Genomic DNA, 18,387 nt, shown 5'->3' with positions numbered 1-18,387 from the left:
GTTTGTTTTGACAGGTGAAGAAGAACTTTTACAACGTGCAGCTCTTCAAATGAAGAAAATAGCGGTAGATGGGCAAAGGAGCCCACAAGAACGGTATTACATGAAAAGCCTTCGGTCTGTTGCGGAGGGAAATGATGCTGTCAAGGAACTGTCTTTTGTTGAGTCTGTTCTTGGCCCTATAAAGAAATGGTTGGAGAAACGTTTGGAAGATTACCACTTGCATTTTCCAGATGTAAGAGCTTGGTCTTAAAGTCCAATTGACACTTCAGAATTTTTGTGTACCATGTCAAGTGACGCCAGAGAAATGTGTTACATATGTCAAGACAATGATGTCATCTGCTCTTTTCATGGCAGATTGTTGCCTTGTGTCAAACAGTTTCACATTTGCTTTGCAACATCTGTTTAGAACTAGGCATGGGGTTGTTGCATTATCAGCCAACTCATGCTGTGATGGGGTATGCTTTTGATTTCTCTGGCAGGCCTCAACATTGGAAGCGTTTATAACTCTAGCAATGGTTGCTGGTAGGCTATTAGCTGATGAAAAGGATCAGACAGGGGTAAATCCTTTAATTTTTTGAATTTCTGAAGCCGTGCTTCTATTTATGAGAATACTTAGTTTTGATATGGTATCCCAGTGGCAGGCAAGTGGTTAAGCTCTGTTGATATGTGGACTCAGGATAACATAAGGCCATGTTTGTTGTTATATGTATTCTTTGTTATGCTCCCATTATGGGTGTCAAGACATGAGTATTTTTCTTGCTTGTTGACAGATCACAAGATTGACCTCTGCTGCAGAAATGGCTGCAATCTCACAACAGGCAGAAGATTACATCACCTCTTCTACAAAAAATGCTTTTGAAAGAGTAAATTCATGTCCTGTTGTGTTATCAACCGTTTGAGTGTGTGTGCCTTGATATCAAAATTTCTGATGCCTGCTTCTGTGTTGGCAGGCTTTGCAGGAAGTAGACACAACATCAGAGACTGATCATGAACATCGTTTGGCATTGCTTGCAAATGCTGCCCATGCTCTTGCTAAAAGGGATGCAACTGTATTTTGTCCAATTTTGTCTCAGTGGCATTCTCATGCAGTTGCTTTTTCTGCATCCCTTTTTCATGCTCTTTACCATAAAGAGCTGGTGAGTGTTATCCGCAGCACAGATGCCTTGTGAAGCCTTTTGAGCTTATATAACTTTATAGAAACTGCCTTGTGAAGCTGTTTGAGCTTATATAAATTTACAGAAACTGTTGACAGTAAGATGTAAGCTAAAGTGAAGCTAACTGTGGTGTGTGCTAGCTAGAAACCCTTCCTTGATGGAGTGTCCCTTCTTACTGATGATGTTGCATCAGTCCTTCCAGCAGCTGACAGCTTAGAACATTACTTAATGGAACTTGTAACTGCAGTCTGCAATGAGCATGAAGCTGAGTTCTACAAGGAACACATGAAACCATATCGAGTAAGTAGACTATTTCTGTGGAAGTTTGTAGCATCCACTAGATTTGTTTTCAGGCGGAGGATTATTTGACCCTTTATTTATTAGTTGGTTTTAATAAGCAAGGCATATGAATGGCTGTAGGTGGAGGAGATCTCAGGTACATTAGTCATGCGTTGGGTAAACATGCAGCTTAGCAGGGTCACTGAGTGGATTGAGCGTACCTTACATCAAGAGGTGCCCTTTTCTTTGCCATGCCACCCCTGCTTGATGCATTGTAAAGCATTGACAGTATTATTTTGTTGTACTTATAATCCATTAAAGCTTTGTATGAAATCTCACAAGATATCTTAAATTACACATATATCTCATGTCCTTAAATTTCTTGTCATGACCATAAATGACTTTCATACTGACTTCAATATTGCATAAAAGTAAGTGTATGCGAGGAACTCAAACAGTTCATGGGAGCTGTGAGCTAGGTTGCTAACACCATAGTGATTCATGAGTGGGAAATGGATATACACAACAAGATGAGTTCTCAATTGCATGGATGCCTCTAAACTGCATTCTGCAAACCTTACAGTTGGAACTTCCTTCTTCTAAAAGAAAGACAAATAAGAAATGTGAGTAACAGTATTGTAAAAAAACACCTCAGTATCAAACGTCATTAGGTTGAAATATAATACAAAGTGGCAATATAGGTAGTGGGGCTGACTGTTTACACACCTCTTGTATTAGATTTCTTATCCTTTGATGTATCATTGTAGTCCTATACAGAGATTTTTGTATTCCATTGTTGGCAAGCTTTTTCTGAGGGGTTTATATATAGGCTTTTCTCTTCTCTTCGAAAAACAAAAGGTTCTGAGGTATGGAATATAGTAAACGTAGAGATGGACGTCTTTTAGGTTGGTGACTGTCCAGGGAGTGTGTCTGCTACAAAGGCTGTGAAAATAGCTAATTATGTGGCTGCTTAATGGCTTGATCCTGTGTTGTTAAAAGTGTGAGAAGATATGTTTCCCTCAAAGACCTTGTCATACTGGCTTTTTGTGTGTAACCCGAGTAAGAGCTCTTCTTTACACTAAGTGGGATTTTGGGCAGTCCCAAAAGCAACCTTTTTGTCTATCTCAAACAAGTCACTAGTATGTTGTGTATAGGCACCAGAAATGTTGTCTTGTTTCATGTTTCAAGGTTTCCTTTCACGTTTCACATTGCTGTCTATGTCAAGGTGTCGATGAAACATCCCCCTAGGATCCAACCTACACACATGTCACATTCATGTGTGGGTTGGTGGCACGGGATGCCAACCCTTGGGATGTGGTTGTGACCCAAAGTGGTGCTAGCTCCGACGCCCAAGCGTAAGCACATTTGGCTCTATGGATGGGAGATGAGCTGATGTCCAATGCCTTATATTTGTGAATGTGGCTTGTGTCGTATCTTGTGTGTAGGTTGGATCCCAAGGGTGCATTTCATTGGTATCAAAGCATCAGCCAACAATTTGGCACAAGGTTTGATGATGTGCACAAAACACTTTTGCTCACGGAACCGTGATGGTTCATGCCTAATAGTTACACTTTTATCTCGTCTAGGGTGGTGTGGGACATTGCTAGCAAAAGGGGCATGCATGAGGGGTGCCTGTTTATTGTGTGGTGCTCGTGCTCGGGTGATGTATATGTATAGGGGTTTTTGGTAGTACTGATGGTGGGGTCCAAGCAGCTACCACTTTGAGGCTATGGTAGATTGTCATTTGTAGCTAAAATCTCAATTTGTATGGGCATCAAAGTTTCTCTTTTGACAAATGATTTAAAATTTGATATCAACGTTACTATTAATGTTAATATTACTTTAGCATTAAATGGTGTTGTGATTCTTAACATTTAATGTTTATGTACGTGTCATTATCTTCTATCACTGTGAGCAATCATTATGATCCTTATTGATTGGAGTCCTAATACTATTTCAATTCAACTTACTTCCTTCAAGCTTTGGTACTTTAATGATTGAATGTCTGAAACATTTAATATAAAGCAATATGGAGTATAAGATAAGCAATACATGCTTCAAGGAGTACCTTTCCTGAGGTAAAATATGGGATACAAGATAAGCCCTATATATGGCTACATCAAGAATGGAGTCTAATACAAGCTACATCAAAGTCGAAGTCTAATATGAGGGACAAGTAAATTGTGAAGTTCTTGTAGCGTGAATGGGCTCATGGCACTTTCGAGTTAGTAACATGGTTCTATAGTGTGAATGCATGTAGGACACTTTAAGGATTTTGGGCTGTTAGGCTCTACAAAAGTGCTTTGGGGCTCATTTTCTACATTATTGTGTGATGCATTTTTTGATGTGAGACTCTAGGAGCCATTGACCACCATTGATCAAATGGTCAATGTTGCGGTGGGCAAAAACTTTTCTCATAGCATGAAGTCCAACACTCTATTAATAGATGAATGAATCCTCCTAAATTAGGATTTGGCTTATGGGACATAGACACTCTCAAGACCGCACATCGTTTAATGAAACTTTAGGTAATTGACAGGCTTTGGTGCTATTCTAAAGAGCTAATCATTTTATAATGCATTCTTTACTGCAAGACCCCTTGTTAGGACCGAAATTGGAACTATAAAGGGAGTGCAACAATAGCTCTAGCCCAGAATCACCTTGATGCGTCCCACCCCAAAGTAGTCAGGGCATTGGATGAAGACGTTAGCTATCCAATGGCCAATGAAGACTATAGAGGCGATGGTTATCCTACATTGAGAGTCCAAGGGGTCACCCCAAAGAGGCTAAGGTATTGGACAAAGGGTGCTCCTTAGTTGCCAAGTGGTGTACTAGGACTTGCAAAGGCATCTGGAACCACTTCTTCTTTTCAGGTGGTCGAGATATGTTTTGTGGCCTATCAAATATTGTGCCCTAGGTAGAGAGTGAAAAGGGATCCGATCACATCACAAAATAGACAAGCTATCCTAACCACCCATGGGTGTGGGTGATGAAAGAAAAGGGGAAAGAAGTATGGAGGTGTGGTGGTAAGGTGGTAAAAGTAACGTTGGTGGAAACAACTCAGGATCTACTTAGGGGTGCTCTACACAATGGGATGCATAGAGTAATGCTACATGATAGGAATGTGCATGCAACAAGTGCCACTTGCGCGCTGTCCCTTGTGGGAAAATTATGCACTTGCCCAAGAACCCTTGTGCAAAGAGGACGATGATGATCATACAGTCCAAGGGGTAGGTACAATGGGAAAGGGAGGCCAATGTCCAAGACAATTCCCAAAACTTGTAGAATACCATGAAAGGGTAGGCACCCCATCTCAACCATGGATATCGATGTTGAAGGAGGAAGAGGAACCTGATGTCGGTCTTCATGTGGTACGGAGAACCATGAAGAAGGATGTGGATGAAGGACCTAAGCTAAAGGAGCTAGGCAAAAGGTACTACTATGATAGCATTAAGAGATGTCACAAGATCCATCTCGAGAGAGCCTCCATGTTGGTAGAAGAGCAAGTCTCAAAGGAAAATAAAACCACAATGAAATGGTGAACTTTCCATGTCTCTAGTCCAAGCAAAACTGTTGCAAAGTTGCATGTTAGTCCTAGAAAATACAAAACCTTGCTAAAGAGATTAGAACCTGCAAAAAGAGAAGCTTTATAAAGAGATTCTTCAAAGGAAAACAATGCAAAACTAAAATGAAAAATGAAATGTGTAATCGAGTCTGTGAGTGCAGCGGAAGATAAAGGAAGGAAATCCTAAATCCTAAGAAGCTTGAGGGCAAAGTAGTCTATGGGCCCAAGTCATTACCCTAAGGAACTAAGAGTGCGAAGTAATGTTTGACTAGTCTATTGGACCCTAAGAGGGCTCGCCTAAGTGTGTGTCCACCAAGGCACATGGCTATCCGTAGGTCCTTGCCAATGAAACTCATGTCAATGCAGAAAAATGGTGCGAGGTGGTGTGCAAGAGAAGACCTTGGAATGGATGCAAAGAGTGCGAATGGAGTGGTGTTGACAAACAAACCTTTAGGAGTATTATAAGGCAACGGTGGTTAAGGCTGTCCATGTGCCACATGTCCAGTGGCATGTGTGCAAGGAGGAGTAGATGGGGCCGTAGGGGGAGGCATAGTTGGACTTTCCAGGGGGAGTGGAGGAAGTCGTGGTGTGCTTTGGTTTCTTAGTTGGGAGACCCTAGGCCTTAGTATCACACTCCTCATCTACATGGCTCGATCTTTGGCAATGTGTGCAAAATAGATTCTTTTTAGGAAACTCTTGCTAGATGGGTTTGGTTTCTTTAGTGCCTTTGGTTTCATTTGAGCAAGGGATGTCACCCTTTTTTTGAGCTTCCTTTTCGATTTGAGAGCTGTTGCCACCTCCAATCTTTCTCTTTGTACCGGAACCTCCTCTAAATAGGAAAATGGGGTATTCTTGTGGACTTGGTCATGCAACCTTGTGTAACGCAAGAACTAGCATTCCAACTCAGAGGGAAAAGGAATAATGTGCTGCATAAAGTGAATGTATTTAGAAGGTATCTTGTTTAAAAAGAATGTAACCTGATTATCACTTGACTTTGGTGAACTAGTGGTGGTGAACAATGCAAGTAACCGCCTATATTCAGCCAACTTGACTTCCAAATCATCCCCTTCCTTAATAGAAAACTTCTACAACTCATAATCGAGATTGATACGGTGAATGAATCAATGCTCTAAATGAATGAGAATGTAAGTATGCTCAAAGGCAGAGTAATGGGAGTACTCAAAGAGTGATGTCCACCGGGGAGTACTCCAAGAGCGGTGTCCATCGGGGATGGATCCCGAGGTCTTTAACCACTAATGAGAGCTGAGATGATGCTAGAAGTGGAAGCGCAGCAAGCTGGAAACCAAAATGCAGCACTGTGGTGGCTGAATCTAACAATGGGAGTGCTTGAAGAGTGATGTCCACCGGGGACAGATCCTGAGGTCTTTAACCACCAGTCAGAGCTGAGATGATGCTAGAAGTGAAAGCGCAGCAAGTTGGAAACCAAAATGCAGCACTCTAGTGGCTGAATCTAACAAATGCAGCATAATATTACCCGCTGGAGGCTAAGAAAAATTAGGCAACAGCAAAGCAAGAGGGTACTGCAGGGCAGCCGAGACAGCCTGAAAACACAGGCAGCAAAGGTGTGGTGATGATGTCAGCAGCTGGATATGGGATGAAGGCTGCAAACACAGCTGTGTGTCACCTCCTAGCAGTAGGGTGTCAGCTGGAAACTGGGTACCAGGGGCTGGAGTGCACATGGTTGCAGTCAGCAAGGGCTAGACAGTTGATGGAGATGTGGCAGCGCTCGCAAGGGCTAGACAGCCACTAGAGAGGGGAGCTGATGGCTGAAATATGGAGGAAGTGTGATGACCTTGCAGAAAGTGTGAAGATCTGCAAGACAAGGGATGGCTGAATGGTGGCAACCTTTCTATTTTATAGATGAATGGATCCTTGCAAATTAGGGTTTGACTCATGGGACAGTGACAACTAATGAGTTTATAATGCACTCTTTGGCTTAATGCCTTTTACATCTCTCAACATTTAATAAGGGTCAAAGATTTGGGGGAAACCCTAGGCCTACATAATGAGGCCCTAAGCAGTGTACATTCATGAACATCTATCACATAAATCTTTTCAGCTTATTCTATGCTTGCAAGAGAGCTCTCCTCTCATTTCTCTTTTTCTTTTCGTAATAGGTATTTGTATTGATTATGAAAAAAGTACAAGATTACATGATTACAAGATGGAGGATGGCTCTAGGCCATGCATAAAACCTGAGACATCACAATCAAAGTACAAAGGATGTGGAGTGACTAGAGGGGGATAGAAGCCATTGGAGTGTGCCAAGCAAGCAAATCTTATCTAGGGAGAATATCTACTAACTCAATCAAGTGGAGTTGCTAATGAAGTTCTTTCAAGCAGAGTAAATGACTTTGCACTCTCGATGAAGCATCAAAGATGAATGCATTCCTCATGGTCCATATATGCCAACAATAGAAGTTTAAGAAGTGAAAGAGCCCTTTCATATCAACCTACATGGGATCCATAGACTTGGGATGTCCAAAGACCCAGTCTTTTGGAAGCATTGATAGCCCAACCACTTGGAACCAAATGGATGATAGTACTGACCAAACCTTTTGCGCCATTGGGCAAGTGAGAAACCGATTGCAAGAGGTATTTTCACATGTCTGACGAAAGTTGCAACAAACATTGGAAATCCTCCACTTGGAGAGTGTAGAGATAAGAGGAAGTGCGCTAGTCAACATTTACTAAATGAAGACCTTGGATTGGAAAGGTGTTTTGTTAAGCCAATGTCATTACCATAGATTTCCACCACGCTTGGCCTTTTTTGGAGACCCCAAGTGGTATTGCCCTTTTGGACAAGCTGGTCCTTATTGTGTATAAGCAAATGATATATCCGATTGGTTGAAGCACAACCCAAAAGAAGCCAACCATCAATCATCCAATCCTACCAAGGAGCCTCTTGGTTCTACGAGGGAAGAGGCTGCATGGCTTGTAGAAGTCGAGATGGTATCCCACAAATTGTGATAGCCTTGGGAAACAAGCAAGGAGCGTTGAACAGATCACATGGACATAACATGCCCATTGACAAGGAAAATAGCATCAGCAACAGTGACGAGTCCCAGGCGCACCATCCTATTTAACATCGACCTTTGTTCCTCTTTACCTTGCCATGAGAGAAGCTTTGAAACATGTAGCACTTCTGCTCTCAAGGAGTTTGGTGCCTCCCAATCTGGAGGTGGGCGCCAAGAAGATTTAACAAGGACCGATCTCCAAGAGTGGAGGAGATGATTCAACACATAGAAGATTTAAGATGGAAAGGTTATTTATCATTAATCACTTGCCACCACGAGGGTCAGAAATCTTGGTGTTTCCATGCTTAATACCTTGAGTCTCAAGGAAAAACATCACAATCAAAGACCAAGGTTGCCTACTCTCGCACGAAGCTTGGAACAGTGGACCAACAAAGAGAAATCATATGCGTGTCCAAGTCTAGAATAGTGTCACGACCCATTCTTTTGGGAGTGCAAACATGGTGCTAAGTGATCCAAGAGATACCCATCCATGTAGAATCTTATTTCCAAAGCCAAAACCCGATGGGTTGAGTAATTTTTCGTAAGTGAGACTTCAACCAAGGAAGCAAGGGAAGGCAATATGAAACGGTTGGTATCATGATTGTTTGCACTATTTTTAATTTTAAGTAGAAAGGCCAAGCTTGTGATTTCCAATACACAAACTTATCCATAATGCTCAAAGAAATCCAATCCATAACTTACACTCCCAAAGGATTGCCCAAATGCCGGAAAATAGAGCCTTTAGCACCACCCCACCTTGCTAGCCCGAGGCTTAGAGATCACCCTCAATGGAATTGATAAGGGCCGATTTAGATGCATTAATGTGTAGTTCCAAGAAGGCAAGGACAAATAAGTCCATGTGGCCATTGCCCTTCATATATTATCCGGATTAGCTTTAAGAAACATGAAGGTGTTTTCTACCAAGGCTTGCCCTACTAATTGTTCCTATGAAGGGAGAGAGAGTCCAACCACCTCACCATTAGCCGCTAGATGAGACAACATCGCCATAATGGAATGAGTGGCCAAGGCATAGAATGAGGACTCAGCGGGGCAACCCTGCTTAACCAATCGACGAAGGGGAAAGGGTGTCCCATGCCTTGCATTACCTAAACCAAGAAGGACCATTTCAAATGATCAAAGGCATTTTCAAGGTCCAACTAAACCATCACCATTTGTTGCTTCATGTATCAAGCATAATCTATCCCCATTTGGACATTCAAGATGTTGTGCATAATATTTCTCCCTTTGATGAATCTATATTGGGCAAGTGAATAATGTTCGGAAGATATTCATGCAATAGCCAAGACTTTGATAAAGATCTCGTATAGAGAGCCCATCAAAGAGATTGGTTGCCAATGCTTCAATGGTGAGGGGCATGGCACTTTAGGGATTAGTGTAATGAGACCGTCCATCCTCCTTTCAAGAGGACCGCATATGTCCAGTCGTCCAAACCTACTAGCATAAAGCTATCAAAGTGCAACCAATTGAGTAGCATAGGTCTCAAACGACTCATTGGTGATACCATCCCACCTCGGGCTCTTGTATTTAGGCAAATGCAACATGGCGTCCATGACCTCATCTAAAGTAATGTCCATATTCAAACTCTTCGGAACATCTGGTGGGACTTGCTCTTTAACCAGGTCACAAAACAATGAGCAGGCCGCACTGATGCATGAGAAATAGAGGATTGTGATCCAAGCTAGTCCATGAAATAGGTTCTGCACATTTGCACAATTGCTCCCGATGTTGAGTAAATAATTGAATACCCACTGATTAGCTCTTTAAACAAACCCCAAAGTAGTAAATTACCAAAAGTTTCATTAAACAAGGAGCGGCTCTAGAGAGTGTTTGTCTCACATGCAAAACCTAATTTGGTAGGATGCTTCCACATCTATAAATAGCCATGCTGCCCACCATTCAACCCCATGCTTTTTTGTAGGTTTCTTACTCTAATTAGCCACCTACCATTTGCTATCTAGCCATCACCAACTTGAGCCCATCACCATCCAGCCCTAGGCGGCCTATTTCCGGCCATTACCCTGCTCTCTCGAGGTCTCCATCTGTGCTATCATCATAGCACCTAATCAGCTTGTGTTTTTAGCATTTGGTGCCAAGAGACAGGCTACCGTCATTGCTCCCATCAAGTGACTGATGCAATAACTATGTTTTGCTGTGCAACAAGTTGCCTATATCAACACATCACCTAACAATTCTTTGCCTTGGGCGATCAATTTTCAGCCTTCTGCGGTGGCACACTGTTGCACTTACTAGAATTTAGCCTCCCACTATGTGTTTTGGTGACTAGCCTATTGCCCTTTGTTATTCAGCACTCTCTCATCTCCGATCGCTGGTTATAGCACTCTCGATCTATCTTTGATGGATGTCACTCTTTGACACTCACTACTCTGCCCTTAAGTATTTTGTATACTCTTACATTCATTTGTTGCATTGATTCATTCTCTTTAGAGTTCTCTGCTTTCCGTGTCTATGTTTGTGTTTTTTGCATTTTGAGTTTTGCAATTTGCATTTAGGGTTTGAGTTTTGCACGTTAGTGTCTAGGTCCTTGTGTTTCAATAACATTCTATATTTCGGATTTCCTCAATGTAAACCCTAGCATATCTTCACATGGTATCAGAGCCGGTGCTTTTGTAAGGTGTTTCTAGCTAATATTGTGGAGTCTTGGTTTTGTGCGAGGTACACAAACGACCCCTATCTGATTCATAATGTCTCAGACAACTCCTTTTGGGGATCCCATGATGTCTTATCATGCTACTCCATCATTGGAGGCCCTAAGGAGGCATTATGGACTCAATGAGAAAGACAATGCCCCACCTTTACCTTCACCTTCTTTTCCTCTCCTATTCCAAATTTCAGTCTCTTGACAAGGGAGTTTGAAGAGTACTTGCGCATTACATATAGCCAAGCTTACACCCCTCCTATGAGCTTTGCTACTCCATCTAGACTGGTTCATGAGGTTAGCCACCTCCCTGATCAAGGAGGGCATACAACATTTGGGACAATTGGCAATTTATCTTTTTCATCTCAGAGATGCCCATTGTCAAGTTGCTACAACCTCTTTGAGTTGCATGAATGAAGATCCTCTCATATTTCTTCTTTTGGTGTATAGGATCTAGTAAGAGTTGTGTCAATGAGTCAAATTTCACCACTTGGTCGAACTTCTGTCCTTGGTCTAGAGTCTATGCTCGGACACTCTATTAGCTTATCCTGATCACATCCATCAATGAAGAGTCCGTAATACCACAATAAAATTTGAGGTTATAGAAGGGTTGATTCCTAAGTTCCACTGTGAGTTACAACGTTTGCCCCTTGCATCTGAAAATTGGAGTCATCTCCTTGACGGCTATGTGATGTGGGTCACACCCATGGTATTAATCACGATTTTGAGCTCTAGGAGTTTTCCATTAGGAAAGGGGATGATCTAAAAGTCAAGTTGACAAAATATCGGCAATTACTTGTTGTGTTTGCCAATACTAGCTCTGTAAAGTCAAATGATGATCATGTTACATTCTTTTGGAATAAGCTGCTTGAAAAATACTTTCATTTGATTCAATACATTACATGAGGCTACATGATCAAGTCCACAAGAAGTCCTCCACGTACTCTTATTTTGAGAGGGGTTTGGTTGCCTCTTCTTTGCAAGGGAAAATTGGTGGTGGTAAGAACTCACAAGATGCGAAGGCAAGCCAAAACAAGAGTAACACCCTTCCTTCGATGAAACCAAAGAAACAAAACTTGTCGCAACTCCCTAAGAAAAATAGGTTTTGCACATACTACCAAAGATCTGACCATGTGGACGAGGAGTGTCATACCAAGGCTAGGGCTTTCTTTCTAAGATTCCCTGTGATTTTCTTCTGGTGATTCTCTTATTCCTTCACTTTTCTTTTTCTTTTCTTTGTCTTTTCTTTTCTTTTGTTCAAATTGACATGAGCCAACACCCAAGCATGTCAGACAAAGTCTGTCAGTAAAGTCAGTACACCCCCCAATCAACAGGGCAAAATGCACATACCATTGCCAAGACTTGACACAAGTCGGTGTTTGCTCATTGAATACAAAGACGAATCAGCCCAAGTACATCTACATGGACCAAGGTATGTGTTTTGCTATAATCCAAGTTTGAGTAACACCATCATCAACTGACAAAAGTGCATCAATCACATCAGCCTTGGTAATTTGCATATCCTGCATGTGACATACAAGGGCATCATAGTCAACTGCACATAATACATTAGCCTTTGTATCCGAAAGCTTCTCTATGACTACACTGTAGGCCACATTGGTCTTTTCCTTGCCTTTGGCTACCTCAGATGCATCTGTCTTATGCTCTTTCTTCTTTTTGTCTCCTGCATTCTTCTTTCTCTCTTGTTCCTTCTTGTATTACCCGCAATCAAGCTTCTTGTGGCCCTTCTGACCACAGTGATAGCAAGTAATGTCACTCTTTTCCTTTCCTTTGCTCTTGCTTCTGTTTCTCTGTCCAACATTTGCATTTTTCTTTTCAGCGTGCCCCTAACATTATAAGCTGAGTTGATGCCTTCTCCAGTAGACTTACATCTAATTTCTTCATTCAAGATTGAACCCCTCACACCATCATATGAGAGATTGAGGTTATTGCTGAGAGAGACCACCGAGGTCTCCCAAGAATCATGCAGTGTCATGATCAGAAAGATCGCCCTCAACTTATCATCAAAATCCAAATTTGCATCCTTGAGATGATTTAAAATGCCAATAAATACACAAGTGCTCAGCTACAGGCTTGGACTCATCCAGTCGCATATTCACCAATTTGCACATTGATGCACGTGATTAACAGGTGTGGTGATCTCATAGGTAGTTTTCAGCTTCTTCCATATTGTATAACATGTATCTAAACCCTTAATGTTTGTCAAAATTTCATCAGTGACACCCATCTTTATGTAAGCCACAACCTTTTTGTTAACTCTGGCCCAATCTGCATCAAACATTTATGCGGGTTTATCTTCCTGCCCTACATATAGTCTCTCCAAAGGTCAAAGCCCTAACCATCAAACCGTTGAATTTGCATCAAACTCTTAATGTCAGAACTAGAAGAAGTTGCAGCCATTTTTATCACGAACACAAGAGTAAATGCACTATCATATAACTTTCGGTGAAGCTCTTTTGTGTTCATAAGAATCCCATGATTTATATTATGAACAATAAACTCTTTGACAACGCGATGGGTTCGGTCCACGTTCCTGGCGCGACTAACAACCCCCTTGGTTAGGGTCAGGTAAACAGTCGGGGGTAACTGATGCCTCCTCTCCCTTCAGGCCTTCAACCTGAACTATAGAAGCACAAGCTAGAACCAGCAAATACACCTGTTGTTCTTCCCCAAATAGTAATACTCTGCTGTTTTTACATGAACCAGCTACGACACGGATAAATATTGCAGAAATTTACCAAATTCTACTCAAAATGTCACAATTCCAGATCCAACAATGCATAAGCAATCTGACCCAGCTGAGCAGAACTTCAGAAAACAAGAAAAGCCCCAATTTTTCAGGCCAGATATGCACAAATCTGTGACCTCTGCTTCCACGCATGAACCCCGTTAGAGAAAAGGAGGTAAAAGAGATTTGAAAAAGAATAAAAAATTCTCATTTTTAAATTTTGACACAGAGTGGGTGGGGGGTTCTGTTGACCATGCCCTGTCATGTCACTTGCCCACCAGTGTTGCCAGTCCGTCGCCTATCACATGACCGTTGGACTCTGTTGCCCATGTGCGCAGTGCTATCGCTTGGTCGCCATGACTCCATCTGCCACGTTCGTTCCCTGTCTTGGCGTAGTTTCGCTGGCCGCCACAAACTCGTCTTGTACACAGCACTTGCCACCTAGTCCACACGGGTCCGTTGATCCTGCCCCGTTACGTCGCTTGCCCGCTAGCGTCGCTTGCTTGTTGCCTGTCACGCAACGGCTGGACTCCCCTGCCCACATGCACAGTGCTATCACCTGGTTGCCACGACTCCATCCACCACGCTGGTTCTCTGCGTTGACCTAGTTTCGCTGGCCACCACGAACTCGTCTTGCGCACAACACCTGCCGCTTAGTCCACACTCGTTGATCACCCCGACTCCCTGCAGCCGTTTTCTGCTCGACCTATTCATGAGCTGCCTGCACTGTCAGTTGCCTTTGGTCTTGGGAAGCGTGCAGAACCCGATGTTGTAATACCAGTTGTTGTAGAAGTTAGCAGTTAGAGGAGTAAGCAGGTGAGTGAGCGTGGCTATATGAGAGAGAGAGAGAGAGAGAGAGAGAGAGAGAGAGAGAGAGAGAGAGAGAGAGAGAGAGAGAGAGAGAGAGAGAGAGAGAGAGAGAGAGAGAGAGTTATATTAACGTCTACAACAAGCCAAGTTGGCCTATGAGACCAAAATGTTGCATACAAATGTCTGGGAGATTTCAAAAGTCCCAGTGAAGCTAACATTTATGCTATGTTGAACTAAATTGAGTAGGTACAACTGATATCTGGACTAGATACAATCTAGAGGTACTCCCAGTGCGGTGTGGAACTGCTCCTGGGGTGTTCATCCTAAGATGTCTCCGCAGAAGACACTGGTCGAAGATACAAGGGATACTACGCCGCCATCGGAGGGCCCTGCCCCACCGCTTTAGCCTCTCCATGCTAGACCAACCCATGCGAGACAGATTTACGGAGAGAGAGAGAGAGAGAGAGAGAGAGAGAGAGAGAGAGAGAGAGAGAGAGAGAGAGAGAGAGAGAGAGAGAGAGAGAGAGAGAGAGAGAGAGAGAGAGAGAGAGAGAGAGAGAGAGAGAGAGAGAGAGAGAGTTTTACGAAAAAAGAAAAGAGAGAGAGAGAGAGGAGATTCACAGAGAGACAGAGAGAGAGATCGTGGTCGTTGCCGTCTGCCCTTCGTCGGGTAAGCTCGTTCGTTGCCCTTCCGTCACGTGGCCCCGCGTCTCTGCCGTCTCTCCCCTGAGCGTCGCCCTCTTTCGTCTCGCCTTCCGTCCCGCCCTGTCGACTGCCCGTTGTGCCACCACGTCTGCAGCCGCCCGGTCTCCTTGTCGTCGCCTGCAACCGCCCTCTTGTCGTCACCCGCAGGCTCGTCGCCTGCACCTGGCGGCCTGTCAGCTGCGCTTCCAGCCCTGCTGTCGCCCGCTTCAGCTACGGGCTCTGCGCCTGGTTCACGCCCGTGCGCCTGGTTCACGCCCGTCCGCCTTGTGCGTCAGGGCTTTTGCCCACCCCTGATGTCCGCCCTCGCCTGTCGGACGCCAACCTCGGCTGTCGGACGCTGCCCTCGCCAGTCAGCCGCCGTGGTGGTCGCCCCAGGTAATACATCGTTTGTGGCAGCGTCTCGCAGGGCGCATGATCTTTTCTTCCTCTCAGCGAGAGGCAGTATCCTCTGTTCATGCCTGAGCTTGCGCCTCTGGGTTCTGCGACCTGCACACGGAGACAGTGCAGCCTCGCCTTTCCACAGACACCGAGAGAGAGAGAGAGAGAGAGAGAGAGAGAGAGAGAGAGAGAGAGAGAGAGAGAGAGAGCTGAGACGCGATGGCGGGAGAGAGAAGATGCGTCACCTGCAGCGTCGCCATCGCCTGGTGCCCCGTCGTCAGCGCCTGATCGTCGTCGCTTGCAGCCGCCGTCTGGCCGTCGCCCGCAGGCCTGTCGCCTACCTCTGAAGCCTCGTCGGCTGCGGCTGCCTCTGGCGCCTTGTTGCCTATCTCTCACGCCCCGTCGGCTGAGGCTGAGTCCCCCACCCTGCTGCCTGTAGGCCCATCGACTGCGTCCCCCGCCTTGCTATCGCCCGCCTGAGCTGCGGGCTCTGCACCTGCGTTTCGCCCGTTCGCCCTGTGTGTTAGGGTTTTTGTTGGCGCGGCCCCTGCCCTGCGCCCTCGACTATCCCACTCTGCTGTCGACTGCCAGCCCTGTGTTCCACCCTCAGGCCCCTGCACTGTTAGGGTTGTGCCCTGCCACACGCGTTCTTGGGACAGGCCACGACTGAGGCTGACAGGTAAAGCTCAAGTTTCATCGGCTGTGCTTGTAGAATCCGCCCTTGGACAGTGCCGCTGTACAGAAAAGAAAGAGAGAGAGAGAGAGAGAGAGAGAGAGAGAGAGAGAGAGAGAGAGAGAGAGAGAGAGAGAGAGAGAGAGAGAGAGAGAGAGAGAGAGAGAGAGAGAGCGCAAGCGAGACGACAGCAGTATGGCTGGCCTGGATATGGATTTTCTCGACCGGACGGTGGCAGCCCTTGGCCCTGATTCCGATGCAGAGGAGCCAGAGGATATGGTGCCATGCACGGAGGAGCTGCCTCCGAGTTCTGAACTGCCGCCTGCTGGCAAATGCTCCAAGCATACTTCTGATGAGCCAATGGGTCCTCAGGAACGTTCCTATGCGCAAGTGGCCTCTGATCCTGTGGATTCGCAGGAAATTGACTGGGAGCATTTGCTAGACTTTGCCAATACTCTGCTTGGCGATTATGTCCAGCATAATAATGAATCTTTTTCTGACGCGGGAACGGATGATGTGCTGGAAGCCACGGTGGACCCCAAATCAGTCTTGCGATCCTTCTCGGTATTTTATGATCGTGCAGTTATACTTTTCTTCACTGGCAGGATCCCAGTGCTGTCGCATATTCGCCAGTGGATGCACCATTTATTGCAAGGGGAGTGTGTTGAGGAGATCTTCCTTGGACCTCGCGGCTTTTATGAGGTGCTGTTGAAATCGGAAACGCATCGAGCTGAGCTCCTGTCCAAGTTGCCACTATTCTTTGATCGCTGCTTGGTCCATGTTGTACCATGGCGCCCCATGGCCGACTTCCAGCGTTTGCTTCAACGAGAATGCCCGGTGTGGGTGGAAGTGGAAAATTGTCCGGCGGTCTATTGGCCAATGTTGAAGGATGCGATGGCGGTTGTGGGAACAGTGCTGGTTCCCCCAAGCCTCAGGGCAATGAACCGCAACCGTTTATGCATGTTATGGGACACGGCCAGGAAAAGGCCCGCGTGGCTTCGCCTCAATTGTTCAGGCATGCATCCTCTGCATTTTCGTTTGAAATGGGGCAACTTTGCGGGACACTGCTTTTTATGTGGTGAATTGGGGCATTTCATGGCTGAATGCCTTGAAAGGCAACCGTCTTCGGAGGATGCGTAGGTTGTGCTGCCCAAGGATGACATGGTGCTTGATGCCCCGCCCTAGGAAGCCCTTCAGTCACCTCTTGTCATGGATAAAGGCAAACAACAGGTCCTGGGTTTGGATTCCCGTCGCACTGACTGGATTGAGGCACGCCCCAAAAAAGGTAAAAAGTTGGATGCAGGCCTGGCGGATCCTGGGCCTACTGCTTCCCAGGATTTCGTGCGCACGTATACGCGCAGAAAAGAAACGGTCACTTCACAGCAGGCTGCGCGTACTACCGCCCCGTCTGCCCCCCGTAATCAGTCTCCAAGGAAAGTCTATACCAACGGCCCCAAAGGCCCTCCTGCTAAGCTGGCGTTTGATACCAAAGGTAATGTGATTACACCCTGGGATCGGCGTTATCCCCGCCCCGCTCCCAAGGCAGTGGATTTCCCTTCTACCTCTAAAGCAGGTCGCCAGAATTCGTTTGCAGTATTGGCTGATTTTCTGAATGAGGGCGTCCTGGATGCTCTCGCGGAAAAGGTGAAATCGAGGCAACAGGCGCCTCGTTCCTGACTTCCTTTTTTGAAGATATATGAAGATAGCCACGTGGAATGTGCGAGGCATTTGCTCTCGCCATAAGCAACATGCCATGTGGACCGTCTTGCATGAGAACCAGTGGGATGTATTGTGTGCAGTTGAGCACAAAAGTCACGGTGAAGCAGGAAAAGTTGTGGATTGTCATGGATTCCGTCTGTTTTATGCAGGCACCCATGCTACGCACTATTCGGACGTGCTGATGATTGTCCATGAGAAATATCAGCTTGTCCTTATTAAAAATGATGTGCAGGGCCGCTTTCTGGTTATCGAAGTCTTATTTGAAGGAGATATTTTATGGTTACTGGGCCTCTATGCTCTGAATGATCTCGCATCCCGACGGGATCTTTGGTCCACTTTGCAGGCCTCCATGTCACTTGGCCGAAGGGGGTTTTTGATGGGAGATTTCAATATGTGTGTTCACTCTTCTCAGTCTACTTCAGGGCATTCGGTAATGGATGCGCCGGAAAGCCGGGTGTGGAATTCCTTTGCTTTGCACGTACTTAAGCAGGATCTTTGGTCGTGGCTTCACCCTTCTTTTTCAGGGTTTACTTTTCATTCCGCACAATATGCAACTACTTGGTCGCGGCTGGACAGAATGTATATCATGCAAGGGGACGATTTTCTTCCCGAGATGCTGGAAATGAAGGTCTTGCAGCAG

The 18,387-nt window shown here is 45.1% G+C and overlaps 1 protein-coding gene across 2 annotated transcripts in view; it reads left to right on the top strand.

Annotated features, from left to right (window-relative positions):
* LOC148022880 (plant/protein (DUF810)) overlaps positions 1–18,387 on the top strand; it is a 199,907-nt gene that overhangs the window by 106,745 nt on the left and 74,775 nt on the right. For both annotated transcript variants that reach the window (XM_087695818.1, XM_087695820.1), the window contains 6 exons: positions 2–232; positions 480–557; positions 771–863; positions 951–1,136; positions 1,299–1,454; positions 1,575–1,667. In XM_087695818.1, the coding sequence (XP_087551944.1) occupies positions 2–232; positions 480–557; positions 771–863; positions 951–1,136; positions 1,299–1,454; positions 1,575–1,667 (837 nt within the window). The remainder of the gene's footprint in view (position 1; positions 233–479; positions 558–770; positions 864–950; positions 1,137–1,298; positions 1,455–1,574; positions 1,668–18,387) is intronic.

Source organism: Lygodium microphyllum, chromosome 16, assembly GCF_053477565.2.
Source record: "Lygodium microphyllum isolate KBCC chromosome 16, Lygodium_microphyllum_v1.1.10, whole genome shotgun sequence".
Classification (NCBI taxonomy): Eukaryota; Viridiplantae; Streptophyta; class Polypodiopsida; order Schizaeales; family Lygodiaceae; genus Lygodium; species Lygodium microphyllum.
The sequence above is the reverse complement of the archived record's forward strand: the minus strand, read 5'-3'. Positions and strand labels throughout refer to the sequence as shown.